The 26943-nt window shown below is 37.9% G+C and overlaps 1 protein-coding gene across 4 annotated transcripts in view; it reads right to left on the minus strand.

Moving 5' to 3' along the window:
* raraa (retinoic acid receptor, alpha a) overlaps nucleotides 1-26943 on the minus strand; it is a 200808-nt gene that overhangs the window by 58898 nt on the left and 114967 nt on the right. For 2 of the 4 annotated variants that reach the window (XM_084134900.1, XM_084134899.1), the window contains 2 exons: nucleotides 23785-23864; nucleotides 14418-14895 (listed from right to left, as the gene is read on the minus strand). In XM_084134900.1, the coding sequence (XP_083991026.1) occupies nucleotides 14418-14565 (148 nt within the window). In that variant the 5' untranslated portion in view covers nucleotides 14566-14895; nucleotides 23785-23864. The remainder of the gene's footprint in view (nucleotides 1-14417; nucleotides 14896-23784; nucleotides 23865-26943) is intronic. The other 2 variants (XM_084134902.1, XM_084134901.1) reach the window with 1 other exon arrangement.

The raw sequence follows: 26943 nt of genomic DNA on the forward strand, positions 1-26943 counted from the left end.
TTCTGTTGTTATCAACACAGTTAAATGATTCAGTGTTTCCCCAAACTATAGTTCCAACAAACATTCACAAACAGCATTGCAAACTTGTGTAGTTGGAACTCTCGACCTGTGGTTAGAAGCATAGTTTCTTGTTAATATGATGTGGACTAACATTGATTATGCTCTTGGGCACAATAAGCAAGCTAAACATGCAGGACATTACATGCAGTACAGTACATGTCATTCATATTTGAATGTATTATTTATGTGCATGTGCATAAATGCACACAGAGTAAGGAGGAACCCACAATGAATCAAGCGTAAAATAAAGGAAACCAATGGGAAACAAAAATAGTGAAGTAGTCCTCAGATGCCATGTTTGTTACAGCAGCATTTCTGAGAAATTACATTGGGGAGAAAGCTGCTGAATGAACAAACTACATCTATATGGGAATTGAATTGCATACTGCATGTCAATGTGATTGAAATTAATGATTGGCCTTTTGTTGTTTGCGTAAATTAACTATAGTAATTTGACTTTAATTGCAATCTATTCATTGGCAGAAGTCATTACTCCACCACCTGCGTGTTGTCACGTGCATGTTCTGTTTTGGTAAATTCTAGTTCCTATACCTGTTTCATTTGTTCCCATTTTCCCGCCACTATTTAGTTTCCCTGGTTACTGATTGTTGTCTATGTTATACATGGTTGTTTTGCTAAGCTTTTGTTGAATTTTTGATTAAAGACTGTTTTTGTTAAATTCTACATCGTCGTGCGATCTCTACAGCCACAGTACATGATAGAACACCGAAACAAAAGAAAAGAAAGGATGGACATTCCTGCAGTCCTTCTTCTCCTACTGGAAAAGGAGGAGAATTCCCTCGAGGTCCACACAAGGGATTTCATTTATTACACTAGCCTCAACAAGTAGTCCAAGGAAATCCTGCCCGTGTAAGGTCCACAAGGGAGCTTTGCAGAATAACTTGAGTGGGTGCTGGTGAGATGTGTTCCCCCTACACCATCTGTGCTGCAGAAGAAGACGTCACTAGCCCCACTCTGGACTCAGAGCCCAGCCAACCATCCAACATGCCCATCATGGACATTCTGCCAGAACCCGAGGCCGCCTCGATGCCAGTGACAGAGCCGACACCTGAGCACAACATCGCCCCGGAGCCCAAGCCTAACAGTATTTCTGACCAGGTGCTAGAGCCGGCAACATCATCCGTGCCAGTGGGTGTCCTCATGGAGTTAAAGGGAATGGATTGGAGACCCATCCATACTCTTACCGCTGAGGATGTAGTCTCTGTAAAGTTATTTGAGGATTTAAAAGTGTAAATTCTCCAAAGTCTCCCGTCGTCACTCTCCCCGCCCAGCTCCAAGTCTCCTGTGTCTCCTCTGGCCCCGCCCAGCTCCAAGTCTCCTGCATATCTGCTGGCTGACCAGCTCCAAGTCTCCTTCTTCAGTGATGGTCCCACCCAGCCTCCCTCTCCCGCCTCCTCTACCTAAGCCAGCCAGTTCCTCTGTTGGCTCCCTTCAGTCATTCGTCTTCTCCTCTGTTAACTCCACTCTGCTGCTCGGATCCACCTCCCAGTCTCCAGCTCCACCTAGGCACGTGAATCCCCGGTCTCAGCCTCGGGCCACTGAGCCCGTCACTCCACCTCAGCCAATCGACCAGTCGGCTCCACCATGGCTCCTTCTTCCCTCAACTTCCCCATGGATTGTTCTGCTTTCCCCTCCTTGGTTACGTCCCTCCCCAGATCCACGTCCTCCACCTGAACCCCTTCCTGCCTCTGTCGAACAGTTTTGTTTCTATGGCACAAGGATGCATCTTCCGGAAGGGGGGACTAATGTCACATGTATGTTCTGTTTTGGTATAGTTCTAGTTTCCTATGTTCCCATTTTCCAACCACTAGTTAGTTTCCTTGGTTACTGATTGCCAACTATGTTAAATTTGGTTGTTTTGCTATGCTTTCTCCTGTGATCTCTTGCGTGTTCTTTTTTGGGATTTTTGATTAAAGACTGTTTTTGTTAAACTGTTTTGAGTATCGTCGTTAGATCTCTACAGCCACAGTATGTGACACGTTTCACATCATTAACGACAGTCCTATATTGTTGAACTACCTTGATTCAAATGACGGAGGTGTGATCATGTTACTGTTATTTCAGAAAATGTGCTAACTAGTTTATTTCTCATTGATGAATTGTACTGTGGTGGTTAAGCAGCGAGTTATGCTGTTGTACTGGAAATGCACCCCTGATGGGCTGTTTTCTTTTTAATCGATTGTGTCATGTCATGCTCCGTTTTTTTTGGGGGGGGGGGTTGCATTTGGTGTGAATAGACAAATTGCTTGTTGCTGAAATCTTGTCTTATTGTGCTTAATTAAGGAATGATTTAAGTGAAGTCAGCAATTTAATTCAAAGACATACAGATCAGGTTACAGATTTTGTACTATATTTATACATTACATTTATTCATATGACAGATGCTAAAACAATTTACAGTGCATTCAAGCTGAAAATACATATAGGCCTATTTTCAATACTTACAAAAATAGTGCCATGTCATTACATCCAGACTCAGGTCATTGAGAGTCAGGTCAGATCTTCTTAGGGCCAGAAGTCAGAGAAGTCTTACAGTTTTTCTCAGTTGCTAAAACACTAAAACCCATTGGCTAAACAAAGTTCTCAGTTGCCTGAACTCATTTAGCTAATTGTGCAGTCTGTTGTCAATACCTTAAAACATTTCACATGGTAAAACACAATTTGCAGATCTCACTTAGACTTTTCAGCAAAACTCTAAACACATTCTCATTCTCAAAACACATTCTGCACTCTAATGCACATGTCATCCATACTGGTAAACACAAGTGGCAACAATCAAATACAAATAGAGAACACATGTCATTGATTGAACAAAACCACTCAAAACTGATTTAACCTGTTTCAAAAGATGTGACACAACCAATATAAGCCAGTTCAGAGAGTAAACAGGTTGTTGAAGTTGGGAAGGAGAAAGTCTGAGAATGGATAGAAGAAACAATGTGAGAGGACAAGGACGAGTGCGTATGCGAGGTGGGCGACGAGGAGGAGGAGGAGGAGGAGGAGGGCAAGAAAGTGGAAGAGGAGGAAGGGGAGGGCAAGAAAGTGGAAGAGTGGGAGGAGGGCAAGAAAGGAGGAGGGACAATATTGCTTGTGATCAGGGGCGTGTCTAACATCATTGGGCTAGACTGTCAACATGACAATGCCCAACGCCATTGGATCAGAGCGCTGTCAATCACTGCTTGATTTGCGATTCGCAAAGCAGAATCACTGGTCCGCGTTTTTCAAAGAGGAGAGAGAGACACGTCGACACGTCACTGTTTATGGTATATACACACTCAGTTACATTATATATTTTGAAATATCGCACCGTATGTTAGTGTGCAAGGACCTTAACGTTAGATTAGCTAACGTAACTTCGTCAGACTAACGTTACTGAATAGAGAGGACTTGTCAGTATTATTCAGTGGCAGCGCACTCCACCACATAAATATAAAAGAGATATGCTGCTTTATGTTGTTTTAAAGACTAAAGGCACAATAATATTTGTCCAAAAAAGCCATGGCATGGTGAACATTAAAATGTGAGAACGTTAACTAACACCATAACTACATGCAACTGTGTAATTTCGAGGGGAGTTGAGAATGAAATGTTTTTTATTTATTAGAACAAAACTGTGTGGTCCAATAAATGCAGTTCCACATTTAATACCATCTATATTAGGGCACAGGGCATTGCAAATATTTTTGAAATCGTGCTTAATGTTTTCTAAACAAGTATTTATTTCCAGTTGAATTTTCTGATTTCCCATGGGCACTGGTTCTTGGTGAACCATATTTTTGGTGGCATATTTGTAGAAATTATCATTCTTTCTAAATATTATGTAAATATGTCCTGTAACTATAGCCTACCAAACAGAAACAGACGCGATCTGAATAAGTGTCCTCTTCCATTTGTGAAATAGACGTTCACAAACGTCATAAACCACTTTATTTATGTGTGACTAATGTGCAATTTTGACACAAATTAATTCATTATGATCAATGGATGGCTTTTTATTGTAAACCTGTGGTAAAACATATATTCTTGGGGTTTAAATATTCAATTAAACAACAGAAATGCCAGCAAACGGTCGCTCTTATCGTGTTTGTTTTGCGATCACGCTGTTTCCAGTGATTTCTTTCTGATTAGTTTTCTGATAAAACTTCCATTTTGTTGGTGAAATGATGGGTTTGTGTGACGTTGTTCCAGAGAGGTGTGTTACGGGCGTGTTTTAGTGAAGCACTGTGGAGCTTCTGGCCCGACAGTGTAAACGCAGCAGATTTTGGGCACGGTGCTACTGGCCCGAGGCTATTAGCCTGGCACGACCAGTTTAAAGCCCTGGCCCGACAGTGGAAACGCGGCTAATGCCGACAACTAACACCCGTTTCACACTTACTCCGTGTGTGGTGCGTGTTGCAATAGTGCTTTCACATAGGCTATGCTGCGTTTGCAGTGCGTAACTGATCCACTGATGTAGGCTATACCACAAATACATACTCAATATTTCTATTTCAAATCCAGAAGTTATCAGCAACTTTTATTTAAAAAAAGTTTTTTTGTCAGCATTGCGATTCTCTTTGTACACATATACACACTTTAATAGACGTATTCACGTTTAAAAACAATTTAAACTACATATTATTAAATGCATTACTTTTATATAACTATAGGCTATATTAAGTTGCTCAAGCAAGTGGTAAAATAGTTTACCATGTAGCCTACTTAAATTAAAATTGCATAGCCTACATTTGAAATTGAAACTTAAAATTGACAAAAACAGCAGACTCATACCCTTTCTTTTGCATAATTTAAATATTTATACAATAAATCTTGCATGTCAGAAATAACTTGTTTTTCCACCTCCACGAATGAGACAAGTGTTGTTCATTATGCACTGCTGTATACGCACCGCAACTAAAACGGATGGACGGACAGCAAACGTGTGCAGTGTGAAAGCTCTAACCTGTGTTAACATGGGTAGGCTACGGGGGGAAAAATACGCACCGCATACGCACTGCAAACGGAGTATGTGTGAAACGGGCGTAACGCAACGATTAAGTGATGCACCATCTTGGCAGGATTGAAAACGTGGGAAATAATGAGCTTCTAGATGCGGCAGACAAGCTGTGTGTGCATGTCACAAAATTATTCCGATTGAAAACGTCAGCACATGTAAACACCAGATCGGTTTAGATAACATCCCATGTAAACAGGCAACCGGAATCCGTCAATCAGAACGATTTCAATCAGAATAGCAAAAAAGTGTGCATGTAAACGGGGCTACTGTCTATGCTATATTTACATCCAAATTCCCACAAGGCTTGCTTCTCTCTCTCTCTCTCTCTCTCTCTGTGTGTGTGTGTGTGTGTGTGTGTGTGTGTATGTATGTGAGTGAGTCAGAGAGAGAGAGAGAGAGAGAGAGAGAGAGAGAGAGAGAGAGAGAGAGAGAGAGAGAGAGAGGACTCAACACTGAAAGTCATCCAGGATTACAGAAAGACAACACATTCTTTCACAGACAGGACAGAAGGGAAAGCATAGGGACATTTGCATAATCAGTGGTGGAAAAGCCTGTAGAGACGGATCAGTGTGTTTGTTTGTGTGTGTCTGGCTACTCTCAGCTTGCACATGATTAAAAACATTAGGGAAATTAAACTGTGAAGTTCTTCTCTTAAAAAGATTTCTGATGAGCCTTTTATAACAATAAAATATAACAAACAATTTTTCATTAGCTTTTTGCATTGACACAGTAGGACTCAAACTACTATCAATAATATCAGTCTCCATGGCTACAAGTTTCAAATGTTCAAATCCTCAGAGAGCCTTACGAAATATTCTACGAAATGTGACCTGTTTGAAAGTAAACGTTATTATTTATTTCCAGAGGTGTAAAAAAAAAAGTATAGAAAAAGTGTACCTAAGTATGACTATTATGTCAAAAATATCGAACCAAAAATTGCAGTTTACATATTCAAAGTAAAAAGTTAATGTTTTCTTAAATTGACTGATGGAACAAAGTGTGAATTGTTTTCATTCAAATAATCCTAAAAAAAAAAATTCTGAGTATCCTGACTAGAACACAAAACCTGCTATATTCAAAAGCATTTACACGTGAGTATTTTTGTGTACAGACTGATGTTGGACAGTGTCAAAAATGTACATCTTTAGCTATGTCTACAATTAACTAATATTGTTTTGGGTCAAAGGCTTTGTGTTATGAAATTACCATAGTTCGAACCAGTAACATTTGAAAAGTAATGGATTTCATTGGTTGTAAATAAAATAAAATAAAAATGAGTGAAAGAGAAATATGACTGTAAGCATGGCTTATCATTAAAAAAGAAAGTATGCTGACATACAGTTGAGTAAAAATGTGAGCAGACACAACTCAAGGAAGAAAATAATCCTGTTCCACATGTCTGAAATCCAGAAAATATGTAAAATATTCTGTAATCCAGAAAATATGTTGGTGCACCAATCATTAAGGATATTCATAGGTATAATTGATTTTATACTGTACAAATTGTATATTCTATCACCTACCCAAAATCTACCAATCACAGAAATCTTTTTGCATTTTTACATCTTCAAAAATCATCATTTAGCATTATTTACAAGCTGTTTTCATGAGGACATACAAATATCCTAACAAGGTCAAGGATTTCGGTTATTGTCATCTTTGTGGAGACATTTATTCCCCATAACGTAAGGCTTACCTAAACCACACACACACACACACACACACACACACACACACACACACACACACACACACACACACACACACACACACACACACACACACACACACACACACACACACACACACACACACACACACACACACACACACACACACACTGGACAAGGGCCAGGGTCTCATATACCTGACACTCTTTATGCAACTTGCTCACAGATGTGTGTGTGTGTGTGAGCATGAAATCAAATATGAGTGAAATATGAGTAATGTGAATATAAAGCAATGGGTATCAAGTTATACCATATGCCATCCACGAAAACAAGTCTACCATCCGTTTCTCGATGCTTCTGCACTTATTAATACAATACACACCCAGCAGATGTTTAAACCCACTCTCCACAAATCACAGTAAATAAAAAAAAAAAAAAAAAAATCCGGATTAAATTTTAGACCAAAATTAACATTACACAATCCAAAAACAACACGCTTCTATAAATAAACAGAACAACAAAACAAACACATGGGAGCTACTGTGACAGGCATGAGTTTCTCAATATTAATAAACTATCATGACTGTGTGAGTTCCCTTTCACGTTTAGTCTGGTTTCAACCACCCACATGGACCCTCTCTCAACAGGGACCACCAAGACGAGCAAAACCACCTGCTCCACTAACACAAACATACACATACCTTCAGGTGACCACATTCACCACATCCACCTCGCCATTTATTTACACACAGAACAAACCAAAAACAGCAAAATAACACACACACACAAAAACTTCTTGCCACAGTTTTATGTTACAACATAAAACTTTTTGGTCTACTTTGAAACTGAACGACCTTTGATAGTAAAACTACATTTAGGAAACACATTTGTAAAACGAGTTGGCTTCTACTTAGCAACGCATGATTTTTCCAAATTTTCCAAAACCAGTTCAGCGCAAATCCTTCCCTGCAGGTTAAGTTTAGGGTGTAGGGTTATGGATTAGTATTTGTTTTTGCATTATGATTAAAATAACCAATGAAATGTTTAGAATCGACTGCAGAAAGTGATAATTCTGTGACAGTTAAACTATCAAAAAACACTTATCAAAAGGCTGAAACTAGCAAAAGACACTTGCAATGCGCCTGGCGCTGCATTGCGCTGGGTCTATGATAGGGCCCTTTCACACAAGCTGACCACCAATTGCAACTTCAGACATCATCTTTTTTCATCAGCTTAAAGGGATACTCCACTTTTTTTGGAAATAGGCTCATTTTACAACTCCCCCAGAGTTAAACAGTTGAGTTTTACCGTTTTCGAATCCATTCAGCCGATCTCCGGGTCTGGCAGTACCACTTTTAGCATAGCTTAGCATAGATCATTGAATCGGACATGACCATTAGCATCTCTCTCAAAAAAATGACCAAAGAGTTTCGATATTTTTCCTATTTAAAACTTGACTCTTCTGTAGTTACATCGTGTACTAAGACCGACGGAAAATGTAAAGTTGTGATTTTCTAGGCTGATATGGCTAGGAACTATACTCTCATTCCTCCGTAATAATCAAGAAACTTTGCTGCCGTACCATGAGTCCAGCAGGCGTAATGATATGATGCAGCGCCTGAAAATAGTCCCCAGATGGGTAACTTCCAACGTGACCGGGACTAAGTTTGTCTAACCTATTAGACCTATTTTCAGGCGCTGCGTCATATCATTACGCCTGCTGCACTCATGGTAAGGCAGCAAAGTTTCTTGATTCTTACGCAGGAATGAGAGTATAGTTCCTAGCCATATCAGCCTAGAAAATCGCAACTTTACATTTTCTGTCGGTCTTAGTACACGATGTAACTACAGAAGAGTCAAGTTTTAAATAGGAAAAATATCGAAACTCTTTGGTCATTTTTTTGAGAGAGATGCTAATGGTCATGTCCGATTCAATGATCTATGCTAAGCTATGCTAAAAGTGGTACCGCCAGTATCCCTTCAACTGTCACGGAATGGAACGCACAGGATTGTGGGATATTATTATTGATTTTACAACATTTTAATATGTCTCACTTTATATTATGTTTCTTTAACTACTACATAGTACATACATAAAAAATGTTAAGTACAATGTACTTATTGTGTTCATGTTGTATTGCAGAACACTTTTCCTGCTATTGAGGTAAGATTAGGGACAGGTTTTGTGGTACAGTAGATATAAAAACTCTACAAACCCCTGTTAAAACAGCTGGTTTTCATAATGTAAAAAAAAAAAAATCAAACAAAGTTAAATCGCATAAGAACTTTTGCACCTTAAATGTAAAAATTACAACCTATTAAATGCCACTGAAAACCAAAGTGAAACATTTCAGAGAGAGAGAAAAAAAACTTGGATCATTCCTATTTTGCACCCGCGCAAAGTGCGCTTTTCCCTCCACAGAAGCACGTCGCTAAACTAGGGAATGAACTTGCGCTCCCTGGGCGGTTCAGCGCAAAAAAGGAGGCGTGTTCCGGCGCAAACGTTCCTTCATGCTATTTTGCAGGTTTAGAAAACAATTGCGCCACTAACCAGGAAAAAATAGTTTAAAGTCAGTGGCGCGTTGCGCATGTTATTCATATGCTATTTTAAGGGCGCATGCTTGGCCATAATCAATGTAGCGTGTGCACAACGCGCATACACTTTGAGGGCCCTATCTTGCACCCAGCGCAATTGACTTTGTACACCGACGCATGTTTCATTCCTATTTTGCACCCGCGCAAAGCGCGCTTTTCCCTCCACAGAAGCACGTCGCTAAACTAGGGAATGAACTTGCGCTCCCTGGGCGGTTCAGCGCAAAAAAGGAGGCGTGTTCCGGCGCAAACGTTCCCTGGTGCTATTTTACTGTTCCATAAAACAATTGCGCCACTGGCCAGAAAAAACCTAGTCTAAAGTCAGTGGCGCGTTGCGCGTTGTTCATTATGCTATTTTAAGGGCGCATGCTTGACCATAATGTATAGAGTGCACAACGCTCATACACTGTGATTCTCTAATCTACACAGAAGCAGCAGTTTTCATTTTTGCAAATCATATTATTACAAACGATAGATAGATAGATAGATAGATAGATAGATAGATAGATAGATAGATAGATAAATAGATAGACAATTTATTATAAATATAATAATTTATTATAAAAGCATACATCTAGCTTACACATTTACCCACATTATTATATGCCTGTTTAACCGAAGCTAATTTGGGTGTGTTTCTCCCATCCCCAATGTCACTTCTCTGTCTTTTACGGCCGTGGCGAGAGCGTTGGTCTCCTCGGCTGTGAACCGCTCTTGACGCGCGCCTGGCAAATCCGCCGTTATAATAGCAATACGCCAAGGAAAAAGTGCGTCTGCTCTTAAAGGGAATGTGAGATGATGCTCTGATTGGTTTATTTCACGTTACGCCCAAACCACACCTATGAATAATGAAGCTACTTCAGACCAACCCCTTTTAGATTTGCGCCCGGCGCAAGAGTCATTTATCCCGCCGGGAAAATAGCAACACCGCCAAGACCCGCCCACAAAGTTACTTGCGCTTTGCGCTTTGACACTTGCGTTTCAGATCGTTAAAATAGGGCCCTGATTCTCTCATCTACACAGAAGCAGCAGTTTTCATTTTTGCAAATCATACATTATTACGATAGATAGATAGATAGATAGATAGATAGATAGATAGATAGATAGATAGATAGATAGATAGATAGACAATTTATTATAAAAGCATACATCTAGCTTACACATTTACCCAAATTATCATACGCCTGTTTAACCGAAGTTAATTTGGGTGGGTTTCTCCATTTCAATGTAACTTCTCTCTTTTACGGCCATGACGAGAGCGTTGCTCTCCTCGGCTGTGAACCGCTCCTGGCGCGCGCCTGGCAAATCCGCCGTTACAATAGCAATCCGCTATGGAAAAAACGCGTCTGCTCTTAAAGGGAATGCGAGATGACGCTCTGATTGGTTTATTTCACGTTACGCCCAAACCACACCTATGAATAATGAAGCTACTTCAGACCAACCCATTTTAGATTTGTGCCTGGCGCAAGAGTCATTTATCCCGCCAGGAAAATAGCAACAGCGCCCAAGACCCGCCCACAAAGTTATTTGCGCTTTGCGCTTGACACTTGCGTTTCAGATCGTTAAAATAGGGCCCAACAAGTTTGATGATTGACCATTAGTTAATTCTGAACAGAGCCACATACTCAATATAAACACATTGCAAACTTATGCAGTTATAGTGATGAGAGATGTCCAGTTTAGTGGTCCAATATATATATATATATATATATATATATATATATATATATATATATATATATAAACTAGCCTATATTAAGTAGTTAATAATAGGTTAATCAAAAGTGATATGACAGTGAGAGTGAATGTTTGTGTGAAAGAGAAAGCTGTACAGTCTTGGCACAGGAAAAGCTTGTGTCCTGCACTCTGAGTCTCTACTGTTTACAGGCAGGAAATGTTTGTTCTGTGAAGGGGAAGGAAGCACCTCTCTTAGTAAATACAGCACATAACATCATTTGCCATAACAGCCTCATATAAACACTCTTTCGCTTGAAAGAGGAAGTGATTTGTATCGCAATTCCGTTTCTTGTGAAAAGCCATCAATACGAGATTCATTAACACATTAACACCCCATTCGAGTTATTCCAGCTTGAGCTCTGATCCTGCAGTTTTCAATTAACCATCACAAACATTCGTAGGATTAAATCTGGATCCCAGCATCATTGCGCAGCACCGTACATGTTTGTCAGTACACAATTTGCTTAAAAAAGTAACACACAAACAATACGATGTCTTTCCTGAACACACTGTACAAACATTCACAGTGCAGGGTGAAAAAATGTGAATCCTTAGAATAATGATGTCTTAGAAAGCTAACTGGAATCAGGCGCCAGCGTCCAGAGTCCAATCAATGACACAAGATTAGAAGTTTTGGCAAGAGTTTTAGCAAGTTTGTTATTGGCAAGAAGCATTACCGGTCACACTTTATATTAGGTGTCCTTAACTACTACGTACTTACAATGTACTTATTGTGTTCATATTGTATTGCAAAACACTTTGGCTGCTAATGAGGTAGGATACAGGTACGGTTAGGGACAGGTTTGGTAGTATGGATAGGTTTAAGGGTGGTTTAAGGGGTAAGGGAAAAGTTAGAAAGCTGAAGATGTAATTACAAAAATTAATTACAGCTGTAATTACATGCATATATATATAACATTTTGAATATAACTATGTATGTATAAGTGCATTGCATCAAATTATTAATTTAAATGTTTGTACATAGTAGTTAAAAACACCTACTATAAAGTGGGACCGCATTATATGAGCGCAAGCAATTCAGGCAAATCCAAAGTATTCACATTGTTTTTTTGTAACTGTATTTCAAACAAACAGCTAAAAGTAGCAGAATACAACAGAATACAGCAGGTGTAGGAAGTTATCATAAAGAAGTAGATGAGATGGAATCAGTGACCTCTTCATATTTGAAAAAATATTTTTTACGATGAAAACAATTAATCTATAAAACTCTATAAACTCTATAAGTTTAGGTTGCTCTATAAAACAGTTGATCGACATCTTTTTTAACATCTGATTAAGCTTGAATAATTGTTTACATTCATCTATAATATTGCACATATACCTCAATCATGTTCTTTGTCTATTGCAAGTACAATCTTTGCCTGAAAAGACCTGTGTTCAGATGTATAAAGGTTGCATAAAATGGGTATTGAAAAATGCATACTCAATGTTCCACACACATATCAGGATTTATGAAAAATGCGTACTCAATGTTCCACACACATATCACGATTTATAACAAAGGAAATATGGGTGCACCATCTACACATACTGTACAGTACTAGACCATGTGTATAAGAACGAAGTAATTAAGTAAAGAGACTGATTTTAAACTCTGTTTCCATTTGATATACATATGTAGATTAAATATGACACTCAAATTGTGTTCTTAACAGAAGAACAAATGTTTAGAGAAAATATTTTCATGCAAATAATAATCAATATTGCACACTTGTCTCTAAGTAGATGGCTTAGGAACCTATAGCCAGTATAATGACAGATACTGACAGACTCGTTCAGTGGTCGGTTTGAATAGGCAGGCCTATAGTATCAACAGGCATTGTAAGTTCAATATATTCCATATATGATTTATGCACAAACTTCTGCGGATTTCTAAAATGGTTTTCTATGTGCAGGTTCTGGGGTACTTTTGTGCTTATACAAAATCTTCCTTTTGTGCGTACGCATACTTCTTGGATGAAATATACGTCATTTTTTAATACACAAGGCCCCTGTGCTGCATCTCCCAAAGGCACCATAAGCCTAAGTAGATCGTAGAGACCATTGGTGCCAGTGGTTTCCATGATCTACTTAGGCTTACACTACTTTTAAGAAACGCAGCCCAGCTAGTTCAGTATGAATTTCTGTGCTGGTTTATACTGGTTAGTGCAGATTTGTTGCTTGTCTAGTTGGTAGACCAGCATAGACTCTCAAGTCAGAGTTAACCAAACTTGAACTTTGGTACACGATTAAAAGACAAAACCATGCATATGCATGTGTTCCTGATCTCCGGCACATTCTTATGTGGATGTCAATAGTGAATGGAACACAAAGTGGCAGTGTAGTCGTCGAGACCAGCTCACTCGAGTCAGAGTCCAGGCAGAGACCTGCATAGGTTGAGTTCGAGTCAAGACAGATACCTGAAGAGGGTCTGAACGAATTAGACAGTGTAAAAATGCTTTCCATTTGGGGTGAATAAAGCCATGTTTCACGTCAATGTCATGCAAATCTTTGCAGCGCATACAGAGGATGCTTCGGTCCAGAGACACACAAATTGTCACAGACCACAAAACATAGTACTCATGACCAGACTCTGTCTCGAGTCCGAGACACAGTCTGTCCAAATGCTCTTGAATCCATGACAAGACCAAGACATACAAAAAATATAGAGACTCAGTCTCTAGACAGAGTACTACAACACTGCCAAATGACCAAGTATACTGTGAACGCACGGGCAACATCCATGTAGGAAAGTGTAGGATGGGGTGGGCAACTCTGTCCCACAAGATCCACTTTCCTGAAGAGCTTATCACCAACCCTAATAAAAAAAAACCTGAAAAAGCTAATCCAGGTCTTCAGGATAACTAGAGGTGCTAGCGTCATAATTGTTTAAAATATGAAATATATGAAAGCAGCTGATGATGCTATGAAGTGATGCTTGAGTGATCAAGAATATTTCAATGTACAAATAATATTTCCTCTGATTCCTCATTTTCTTTCCTTGTACCCTACCCTCGTATCCTACGGGGGTGGAGCGGAGACGTGAGGAAAGGAAGTGAGGATGCACAAATAAGAAATGAGAAACAACATAAAAAGCTACAGGCAGATGAGTCTGATCAGGGTTAGAGATAAACTCTGCAGGAAAGTGGAGTTGTCCTGCCTGGTGTAGGAAATATACTACAAATGGAATGTCATATAAAAGCTTTTTGTGATGCACTCAACAGAAGGATGAATATATCACAATTTATCTCAACGCTCAACACAAAATGGAATCCCAACACATTAAAATCAATCATGCTTCATTGAGCAGGAGACCTTAAAGAGTTCAATGTCATACTCACTGGCTGGTGAAGGTGTGCTGTATCCACTGAGGGGTAGGGTGGGCAGAGAGGGTGGAGAAAGCCCCCCCAGCATGTGCGGGAAGAAATAGGAATAGTGGGCCATTGGGAAGCCATTGAGGTGTGGGCTGGGGTTGCCCTTACCAGACATGGCCACCACTAGAGTTCGCCCACAGTCACACGAAAGATTCCAAAATGATGCTCAACGTGGATGCTTTGCAGGGATTGTTCAACCATAAGGGCGTCCAAATTATGCACTTTGACGTGGGTAAGTGTTAATTCCGTTCGACGCTGGTAGATAAAGAGAAAATGGTGAATCTAGACAGATGAATGGAGGAGTTGCTCTAATTTCCAGCTGAGGGTTTTTCTGTTGGATTTGATTCCCATATCACACAGACCAATTTAATTTATTTCCAAACAGATTCCGCTTATTGAATCCATCCTCCATGATGCGCTCCACTTTTGGCTTCCTTTAGAATTCCTACAGGTTAAAAAAAGAGAGAGATTAATTGAAATCAAAATATATGGAATGCTTTTTGGAATGCAATAAAAGCAGTGGTTCACCCCAAAAATTATGTTGTTATTTACTGACCCTGATTTCGTTCCAACTTTTTCCATACAAAATTTAAATAATTATTTGCTAAAAGTTTTCCCTTCTGCTACACCCCATATAAGTCTTTTCTTACAGAAATCTTTTGTATGACGTCAGAACAGAGCACAAGATGGATAAACTAATTTTATGATACTTTTGTGTACTTTTATAGAGTTTGACAGGCATGGTCACTATGAACTGTGTTGTTCTGACAGAAAAAATAACAGCATAATGTTTACAGACTATTGTCATTGTTTATGCATAGGTATTTGCATGTAATGTTTTTTGTATGTTTGGGTAGATGCTGAAAAGAAAAAAATTGGACTGTACTGACATCATCGAAAATGTAAGCATTTAAACCTTTTTTTTTAGATAAAATTTTAGATCCCTTAACCCAATTCACAAACCTAAACATAACCACATTTCAACAATATAACAACAACAATACACTGACAATAATCTGTTATACAGTATGTATAAAAAACAGAAAGAAAAGTGTATTTTTTGGATTGCTTGTCTCTTTGTCTGTCAGCTGTTTGTATTATTTTGTGAAGCGACCTTGGGTTCTTGAAAGGCGCTATAAAAATAAACATATTATTATTATTATTATTTATTTTTATAAAAGCCAAAAAATGAGTATCAAAGTAGTCCAAACGATGACGTTTTGCATTCGAGGTGATCTCTCATGGTATAGAATAGTTTTGTGCGATACTGAGTAGAATTTAAGTTGTTAATCGCTGATCCACATTCAGAAAACTGCCGTGTCCCATGGCAAACAAAATAGATATTATAAATATCACAAGAAATGGCTAACATTATTAGATTACAGAAAATGTATTCATTTTAAGATTTTAAACAGTAATTTTGTATGTGATATTTAGAAACTTGGCACCAGAATGAAATGTTACAGTATAATTTCAAATGAAGTAAATGAGCCAACTGCATTAAATGCCATTCAAAACATAACTGACCATAAATAATTATTCATTGATAAGCTTTGTAAACATATGTACTTCTGTAGAGTTGTGCATACGTAATTGATTTACGTTTTAGATGGTGTCAATATGCATTGTACATTTTAGTGTCTATGCACTAGAGCCGCATTTTACATACAATAGGCTACATAGGAATTCTCAATAAATCCTGCCCTCAACACTTTCTTACCACATCGACTTATAATGATGCTTTAATATGTCAGTAAAAATCCTTTCACTCAGTCTTAAATAGCAACAACATATAGCAACAACAAAGAAGCACCAAAAAAGTGCAATGGTAATAGTTTTTCAGACATGAAAAATCTGCAAGAATCTAACAAGGAATGAAACAACAATTTGACAGGAATGAAACACCCTTTCTGTAATTAAAATAAATCCTATTCATTTGATTAAATCGTGTGAACTGATATGTGTGACGCTGTCAGAATATTGAGTATTGCGTCAAGTGATGCAACTCTTGACTCCGTAAGAAAGAACATTTGTCTCTAGCACACCGGATCATTTCAAAAGACTGCTTACGCTAATCTTACCCTCAAACCCACGGCATGTCCAAAGGACATCAAGTCATCTGTTCCTCTTTTTGTGTTGGCCAGGCGTGGTCATATATTTCATCCATCTGAGAGCATGTTCATAGGCCCCAGTCAATGTTAAGAGGCCTGTCTTTTTTATGTGAGGACTTCTTTGCAATTAAAATTGACTAGTCTTTTTTTCTCTCTCTTTTTTATGGAACATTGCAGTATTTCTTATAAACAATTTATTTGTGCACATCATTCTTTATTTATTTTATTTTATTTTTTTAAATTGTGTGCCCTCATAATCTTTAATCAAAATAACTTCCCCTCCCTCTTGCAGCAACATCTCTTATCTTCTCTGATGACGTGTTTACTGACGTGAAGGCAGGACAACCTGTCAATCATGAGATCCCAGTAATAGCAAACCACAACCATCCAATCAATTCCCCATGGACAAAATCACTGAGTCCCACAAAAAGTCCCACCCTACATACTGTATTTTCTTGTTCGAGAAGCCGTTTCACTCAGATATACGTCACAGAAGGAAAGACTGTCGCAACTTTTACCACTAGTCAAACAAGCTAACAAATCCACACTCTTAATATCATAAATCATATAATTTGTAATCAGTAATTACACTCTAAATCAGGATTCCCAAAATTTACCATAAAACATAAATCAGGGTTATTACAGTTAACTAAAACTAAAACCAAAACCATAAAAAATCCATTACTTGAAAAAAAAATTTCATTGTGTTAAACTTGATGTACTAAAATAACAAAAATTAAACTGAAATAAAAACTATATATATATATATATATATATACAGTTCTGATGCCAGTTAATGATCATCATGTGTAGGTAAACAAATACAATCTATAATATTTTTTTAATCTTAATATTTAATCATAAGTGTTTTCTTTTATTGTTTATTTATTTATTTGTATGATTTAATTTAGTTAATTAGCTTTTCATTAACTCACAAACCCTCATTAGGGAACCCAAATTATTTATTTAACAGCCATTTACAACAGTTATTTCTGTTCCTCTTGTATTTTTTGAATGAGGAATAGGTAAGGTATATTTGTGTGAATAAGGGAGCATGTCAAGTTAATGTAAGTTGATATAAGTCATATAAGACGGAAAAAGACCTTGAGACTGTAAAAGCTTCCAAATTGTGTCTACAGGGAACTACCCACTCACACACTGTATGTAAACACAGTTACATGCAAACTTGAATTTCATTCATTTGGGCACTGCTGAAGCCTTTTTCAAATCAGAGCCAAGGACACGGTCTGTACACACTGCACACACACAAACACACTGAGCTATGTTTAGCACCAAGCCAGAATCCTGGACAAACAGTATATCATGAGGTTAAGATCAAATAAACAAATACAAGTCATGTGTTTTTATATAGATTTCACATTTCAGTGTGTTTTTGGTTGTTATTATAATCACTGGATGTATCTATGAGACAGAAAGCGCAAATATAGGGCAGTGTGAAATCCCAATACTCTGACATCTTCAAGACACACACACACGCACACACGTTAGGTGTGTTGGGTTTCCATGTTTATGGGGACTTTCCATTGACATAACGGTTTTTATACTGTACAAACAGTATATTATATCCCCTAACCCTACCCTGAAATCTACCTTTCACAGAAAACTGTGTGCATCTTTATATTTTCAAAAAAACAATAATTAAGTATGATTTATTAGCTGTTTTCCTCATGGGGACCAAAAAAAATGTCCCCACAAGATCAAAAATGTCTGGTAATACCACACACACACACACACACACACACACACACACACACACACACTGCCCTCTAGGCACTTCTGCCTGTCAGATGAGAAGGACCCCTTGACATTTGTGCCTCTATTAGAAAGGTCAACCTTTAATTACGTGAAATGCCAGCAAGCATGCACCTGCAGAAACACACTCGACATGATCTGTGATGTGTGTGTGCATAACTCTCTCTCTGAATTAATCATCTAATATGTCCAGATAAACAGTACCAAATTCAGCAGCCCTGGACTGAATTCATCAGTATGGAATGGAATTCAGCTGATCTGGACCGATTTCAGCTGTGCTAAACAACAGCAGCACCAGACTGAATGTAGCAGCTCTGAACAAATTTTAGCATTTTAGCTTTTTAGCATTACTATGCTTATATACTACCGGTCAGTGAGATTATTTTTCTCAAAGAAATTAATACTTTTATTTAAGCAAGGATGCATTCAATTTATCAACAGTAAAGACATTTATATCGTTACTGTAATGAGGTTTGTTATTCAGGGAAGAAGTAGGCGGGAACCGGCGAACGTTCAACATACTTTAAAAGGTGGCATATTATGCCCCTTTTCACATGATGTAATATAAATCTATGGTGTCCCCAGAATGTGTCTGTGAAATTTCAGCTCAAAATACCCCCCAGATAATTTATTATAGCTTGTCAAATTTCTTTCTTTGTGGGTGTGAGAAAAAAAAACGTGCCGTCCCTTTAAATGCAAATGAGCTGCTCCTTTACACAATCCAGGGCCGATCCTTTACATGAGCATCGGATACAATACAAAACAGGCTAATCTCAATCATCCAAAATTTCAGAAATAACAGTAGTGGAGTGCAGCCTTACGGAGAGACTCAGGAAGAGGTTGCAATATTTGGTCTGCACCTGGACGTTTCTGAATGGTTAGTGGATACATTTATGTAGTTACATTGATTCATCTCATCGACTTGCATGCACCGTCATGTTTTACACAAGTTGATACTGTTCCCTGAGGTCTTTATAAGACATCTGTGACATTTTTTGGTCAAATAGTGTTCTGTGCTCGTCTGTGCAGCCAACGACAGAACAGTTTGCATGCTTTGCTCGAACTTTTGCCATTGCTAACTGGTTACACTGTTGTTGCTTGTGAAAACCAAATGGCGGCGCCGTGGGTGGAAACGTGCAGGTTAAGGGGTATGGAGTTAATATTGTGCCATAATTAAACAAACAAATCCAGCATTTTGCAAACAAACTCGATCTGCTTTGCAAAGGAAAACTTAACTCGCAATCAAACAGAAAGAAATGTGCAAGTACAAAGGTCAATTGCGAAAATGCAGTGGAGTAACAAATATGTATTGTGTTTTACAAATATAAATAAATGAGCCTAGATAATATTTCACAAATAAATACAAACCATCCTTCAAATTGCATGTAACCTTTGAACAAATACCAAATCTAGTGCATACAAATGCATATCTTTCTGTTATGATTGTGAGACACTTGGCTTTTTATGAGATCTCTCGGCTCGATTCTCTCACAAATGTGTCCAGGCATAGCCTAGAAATCTAGACGCACCCTAGCGGCAGCAAAATGTATTTCGCAGCCAGGTGGGTCTAGGCACTCTCAATAGACCTTCTAGCTGCAAAAACCTAAATTGGGTCAGGCCAATCACGTCGTGTATAGAGTAGGCGGGGGCGGGCTTAACATATGACGACAGAGTTGCGACGCTTACAACTTGAAAACAAAGAATGACGGCTGCTGGAGAACAACGGTCTTTCGAATCGGCTTTGGCCGCGACTCTGGAGGACTTGGAGTTAAGTTTTTCTTTGAGAAAAGAGCAAAGAACGGCACTTAAGTCATTCTTAAAAAAAGGAAGATGTGTTCGTCGTTTTGCCGGCCAGATATGGCAAAAGTTGAATCTATCAACTAAGCTCCGCTGTTGGGAAAACGCTCTGGTTGGTTGAAGCGCTGTCCTATTGCGTGCAGAGGGAATTTGAAAGGCAGCCGTTTATCCCGCCCCTCGGATTAAACCGCGTCTATGGTGAGTTTCCAGACCTAACATCTTGATGTAGGTCTGGCTTGCCAGGCTAGTCCAGGCAGATTTTCTCACAAATGTGTCCAGGCAGATTTTCTCACAAATGCAGTTGAGCAACTTCCTCTTCTAAAACAGTAGATGGCGCTAAACTAGGGAATTAATTTAGCGCTAGTCTCCCGGGAGAAGCACTGATTTGAAACTTGCCTTTGCCTACAGCTGAGGAAAATGACCGGTGAACAGGTGTGTTCTGTCTCAATTTATCTATAATTAACCTTTTTGAGGTTTTCTTTTTCAAAATGTTTATTGCATATCTAGACAGAAATCCATTAGCAATTAGTAGCAATTCACTCTCTCTAGGATAGGGGAATCTATAAGCTGAAAGCTCTGCCATCATATGTTGCTTTTTTACATTTTTTTCTACATCGAACGCATGCAAAATGACTAAATTAGTGATTATGTCTACACTGAACGAATCTATTTCTTTCGTTCTCCATAAATTAATGAGAACATTTCATTTAATTGAGAGGCGGGTTTCATTTGTCCGTCCAAAATAATAATTTGGGCACTGCATACGTCACAGGCAAGTTAAGAAACAACTGTATATTGTTTGTTTTATTCATTAATTATTTTATTACATTAACAGTTAAGCTGACTGAATTCCAACTCAATAAATAAATAAGTGGGACCCTCCTTTCAATTAAATGAAATGTTCTCATTAATTTATGGAGAACGAAAGAAATAGACTCGTTCAGTAAATGTGACGTTTTTACAAAAATGTAAAAAAGCAACATATGATGGCAGAGCTTTCAGCTTATAGATTCCCCTATCCTAGAGAGAGTGAATTGCTACTAAGTGCTAATCTGTCTAGATATGTAATAAACATTTTGCAAAAGAAAACCTCAAAAAGATTAATTATAGATAAATTAAGACAGAACACGCCTGTTCACCGGTCATTTTCCTCAGCTACATATTTACAGTACATATTTGTTACTCCACTGCATTTTCGCTCAAATTGACCTACTTGCACATTGCTTTCTGTTTGTTTGCAAGTCAAGTTTTCCTTTGCAAAGCAGATCGAGTTTGTTTGCAAAATGCTGGATGTTTGTTTAATTATGGCACAATATTAACTCCATAAAGGGGCGGTAATATTATAATAAGATCCCCTTCCTACATCAGAAGGGGAGCGAAATCTGGTCGGCTTATTTTTTTAAATGCTTGCAGAGAAAGGCTTACCAAAACAAAGTTACTGAGTTGTCACTATTCACATTTTCTGGGTTTAGATGCACCGGGAACCTGATTATTGCACTTAAACACAGAAAAATTTAATATATAAATAAATACAAATGAAAGTAAAAGCACCCTCATGGACGACTGCCGCACACACATAAACAAAACATAACGTAAATGTCCAGGCCTGGTCCTCTCTCGTCCTTCACTGTCATCACTTCTCCTTTTGTGCTCCCGTAGCTCCTCCGTGAGACATGAGGCCGGTGTGGTGCGCAGGTGACGCTCATTAGCAATCACGTCGTTCTCTCACGGCTCTCGGCCTCGTCCTGCTTTCCACAGTTACTATACAGTATCTATTTTAAATAAATGCTTTTCTTTTGATCTTTCTATTCATCAAAGAATCCTGAAAAATAATCATGGTTTCCACAAAAATGTTAAGTAACACAGCTGTTTATGTGACACTGAAGACTGGAGTAATGGCTTTGCATCACAGGAATAAATTACATTTTGAAAATAGAACAGAGTTATTTTAAATTGCAATAATAATTTGATTAATGATCAAATAAATGGGTGAGCGTAAGATACTTCTTCCAAAAACATTAAAAGATCTTATCTTTTGAACGGTAGTGTACGTGAAATATAAATATCATTGTCAAGGGCAAAATCTTAATAATGCATTCAATACAAACACAATAAAAAATAATAATTAATGGAACATAGAAATAAGACCAGGCAGCAACAATATGTATAAAAGCAAATAATTAACAGCTATAACGGTATTATTAAATTTGTTTTAAACATACAGATATACGCTTATTACAAAAATATTTTTCCTATGTTAAATTTAAAAAACTAAATGAATGAAATGTATACAAATATATAAATAGGTCACTTTGACTAATTATGTCTTTATTTTTCTCTGTGTGTCCTTCATACTTCTTTTAAACACTTCCTTTATTGAAATGTCAAACAGGCTTTTAAAAATGGCTTTCTGTTGCCTGTCTCACTGTAGACACAATGACAAAGAGAGCTTTTGACCTGACGTCTTGTGTTGTCACAAAGATCGCATATTGTGCTCATTTGAAAAGGTCAATGTTTGCGATAGAGGTGGGAAGTGTAATCACACGCACACACTAACAGGACAAGGTACAGGGTGTCAAATTCTCTCTGATATTTACCGCTCCACCTCATTGAGTGTGTGTACTGTATGTGTGTGTTAAAACATGCTGGGTTGGCGTGGCTATTGACACAGCTGGCTGAACGGAAAATATTGCTTAACATGAAATCTTAGGAAATCTGTGAGGTGAAAATGAGGAGAGAGAGAAAAGAAAGCAAACAGAGATAAAGAAAGAGCAAACGGTGTCTGTTTCTTTCAGACACACACACTCCATATGATATGAATTCACTATTAATGCACTTATACCTCCTTATGTTTGAAACCACTGTTGTATTTACAATATTACTGATATATTACATTTTCTAAAGAATTGTGCTTTTCTGGTATTTTTGCTTGTTCTATTATCCACCAGATGAAAAATGGTAATGGTAAAAAAAAAGTAACAACAAAATGGTCATTGGAAATATGTACCTGTAGTGACATTTCTGCAAAATGTGAATGTGGCCACATTTTATTACGATTATTTTTGTACAGAATATTATATACATATTAAATGTTGGTTATTAGTACTAAAAGGTTAATGCCTACACTAAATCCTACCATACCAAAAACAAATTTCCTGTAGCAACCATGTCATTTTAGTTTACTTCTGCAAGCCTTTTATCAAATATTGTGCAATATAAGTGCAACCAAGTGCAGTGAGCTACTGAGCAAGCTTACCATTTCAGAAAAGCCATTCATATGTAACTGGTTATGTGATGTAACCATCAAAATGTATTAGTTTACAAATCATGCACTATGGTAAAAGTGTTTTGAGGTCATAGAATTGTGTAAGGAACGGTGTGAAAGTAAGTCTTTGCAGGGTCAGATTCTAATATGTGAAAAGGAAAAAAAAGTGGTTAGTGTTTTAATGTCACTATAGTGTTCATTTCAGCTGGAAACTGCAGTGAATTGTATGCACTTTTTGGAGTTTAAATGTAGCTAGAGTCACGTTTTAAGTCTTATGTTGAGAGCACACACATACAACACATAGATGGTCTGGAGGCTGAAGACGTGTTGTGTTTTTGTCTGGAAGTGATAAAGATGATGTTTTTCAGCTAAACAAGAGGGCACTGACCTGCGTTATGCACACACTCTTCCAGGAAAAGAAGTGGGAAGGCGTATTCACAGTCCGTCATGGTCTTAAGACGAGACCCCCTTTGTTAATGAAAAACAAATGTTACAACATCCCCATAACAGACGCAAGTTGTCCTTTTAACAATAATGCACATATTTAAGAATAATCCTCCTCTAGAAGTCCATTAGTTGTGTTGTATAAACCTTTTGATGCGTTTTAATAAAGCAGCACCACTACCAACATCAACGGATCGATTCAAATCTATGAACGTGGAGGGCAAATGCTTTTAAAACAAGTATGACTGTTCCCAGGACACACTTGTATCTAAATGTGAACTAAATGTCTTAATGCACAGTTCATATTATTATGAATTTGTACTCAGTAACTTATGTTTCCTGGGCTACAACAACATCATTGCTCTTCAAACACGCACACACGCGCGCGCGCGCACACACACACGCATGCACACACGCAAACAAAAACAAAAAAAACTCGTCATCAGGACTCAAGTCTTAAAATTGACACACTAATGTGCAGCTGTTCTGAGAAACAGGAAGTCCTCTATGTGCAACCATTTATGATTCAGCTTGATGATTGTCACATCCGACAGTTTGCCAAATCCCAAAATGCAATAGATTGTGGGAACCAGCACCATATATCTACCTGTACAGTGTACTGTGCATTTTGGTAAAATTAGCTTGTCATCAGTGTACTGACAGAGTGAATACTAAACATTATATTCGTACTACAAACTGAGTGTATGGACCTTAAATGTTCTATGAGTCTTATGATAGGCCTATTCAAGAGAGAGATACTGAGACCTGTGTGTGTATTTTGGTTTGATTACACTAGTATCTAAAGACACACAGTGGAGCAGTGCCAGACAGGAAGAGGTCCAGCGCTGGGGAGTCCCGTTAACATTTTGTGTGTGTGTGTGTGTGTGTGTGAGAGAGAGAGAAAGAGAGAGAAAAAGATAGAGAGAGAGAGAGAGAGAGAGAGAGAGAGAGAGAGAGAGAGAGAGAGAGAGAGAGAGAGAGAGAGAGAGAGAGAGAGACAATAGTGAACAGAAGGCTAGGGAAACTACAGAGTTAGATCACCAATTTATTCTGAAGCTATTATCTTGGTCTGTTTTCACATTTGGTTCAATTGCATCAAAGGCTCATTGGAAAAGTGTATCTCTACCCTACACTAGTGGCAGCAAAACACCAACAAATTGTACTCCACAAATTATTGATTAATTTTTAAATGGTTTATTGCACCCTTTTACTATTTTATAACCTCAAAGCACTTTTATTATAGTGTGTGATTTGTAAACTAATACATTTTGACATTTGCATCATATAACTAATTACTAATTATTAACTATTTCTAATGTAGTAAACTTGCTCGGCAGCTCACCTAGTACAACAACATTTGCAACACAGAGTGTTCGGTGACACGTAAAACTCGAGTCAATATAAAAGAGCCCAAAGACTTGTACAAGCATGCTAAAATGAAATGGTAATGTGTTTTTATCTCACCTTTGCTTTTGTTAATATTATTGCTTAGTGCAGTGGTAAGTTTTTTTTTTTTTTAAGCGACAGACCATTAACCTTTTAGCGCCACAAGGATTTCATTTCTAAACTTCTGCGATACGTACAACAACCACCATAATAAAACATTGCCAGATTCATGTTCATCATAACACTGAACTCGTTTTTAACACCACTGGCGACACACTTGCATGTTTTTCCATTCAGCCTGGATTGTTCAATTACCAAGTCTGAACCTAAATTCGATTCCATGCCCTCATCCTGCAGGTCTTTTGAACATTGTACTTGTATGATCTCTAGTATGTTTGTCTTGCAAAATAATAATAAATAAAGAATGCAAAGAATGCAAGCTGTTCACTGAAGACAATTTAAAATGCATTAGACTATAAGAATTGTGTAATGCAAAATGCAAAGTTAAAGATGCATTCCACTTGAGCGATTAACAGATGTGTTCTTCAACAGCTTTACAACTGATAAAGCATAATGTTTTTTTTTGTTTTGTTTTTCAAATATCTTTAGGTAATTATTTTGGAAATATCTTAATATAACACTTTGCTATTATTAAATTATTTAAAACAGAATATTAGAAACAATTTAAGCAAACAAAAATAATGTTTACAGTAATGCTTTTAAATGTTTTAAATATGCTGCTCATATATTGTTAAACTGCATATATTAAGCCATCTGCATAATGTTTGTTGCCCTGTAAACTCCTGTGTAAACACGACATGTGTTTGCTTTCTAAATTATTTTCTATTGTAATGGACTTTAAGTTCATTTAAAAGGGTCATTGGACACCCATTTTCCACAAGTTGGTATGATTCTTTAGGGTCTTCGTGTAAAGTTTGTAACATACTTTGGTTAAAATTCCTCAATGGTTGTGTAAAACAACACCCTTTTGACCTCCTCAAAAACAGCTCTGTTCACAGCGACCCGTTTCGGTTCATGTCTCTTTAAATGATAATGAGCAACTGCTCACCCCACCCCTATCTTCCATGGGGTGTGTGACACAAGACACGTAAAGTGCTACCTTGACAATCTGTGAAATATGCTAATACGGGAAATATGCTAATACAGGACAGTCCGTCAGTGGTCGTGGGCGGAGCGTGAGCAATATGACATCATATTGCTCAGAAAATCCAAACGGCTTGATTATTGAGAGTGTTTAGACTTTTTGAGGATTAAAAAAAAGGATTTAATGGATTAATTACATTTTTTTCATTGTATGGTGGTTGTGTCCACACACTGCAAAGACACATTTATTAGCAAACACCATATAAAAGTTAATTTTGCATCCGATGACCCTTTTTAAGAACATTTCTTCAAATCATTGGATCTCAACTCGTTTTACTTCACAACCCACCTGCTTTCTAGATATCAGACATTAAAAAAATAAAAAACAAGCATCGGCCAACCACTAAAATGTTACTATGTGATTACTATAATCCCACAGATTTTACTGAAGGTCAGAATGACACACACACACACACACTGAAAATACTGTCAAGCCTCATCTTGACCTCTGGCTTCTCCCCTCCTTTAATCTGATTGGTCCACCATGACCTCGTTGGCATGGCCCCTCCTCCACCATGAACAGAACTGTTCCGTTTCTGATTAAATCAATCAA

Source organism: Abramis brama, assembly GCF_963993115.1.
Source record: "Abramis brama genome assembly, chromosome: 14".
In the NCBI taxonomy this organism is placed as follows: Eukaryota; Metazoa; Chordata; class Actinopteri; order Cypriniformes; family Leuciscidae; genus Abramis; species Abramis brama.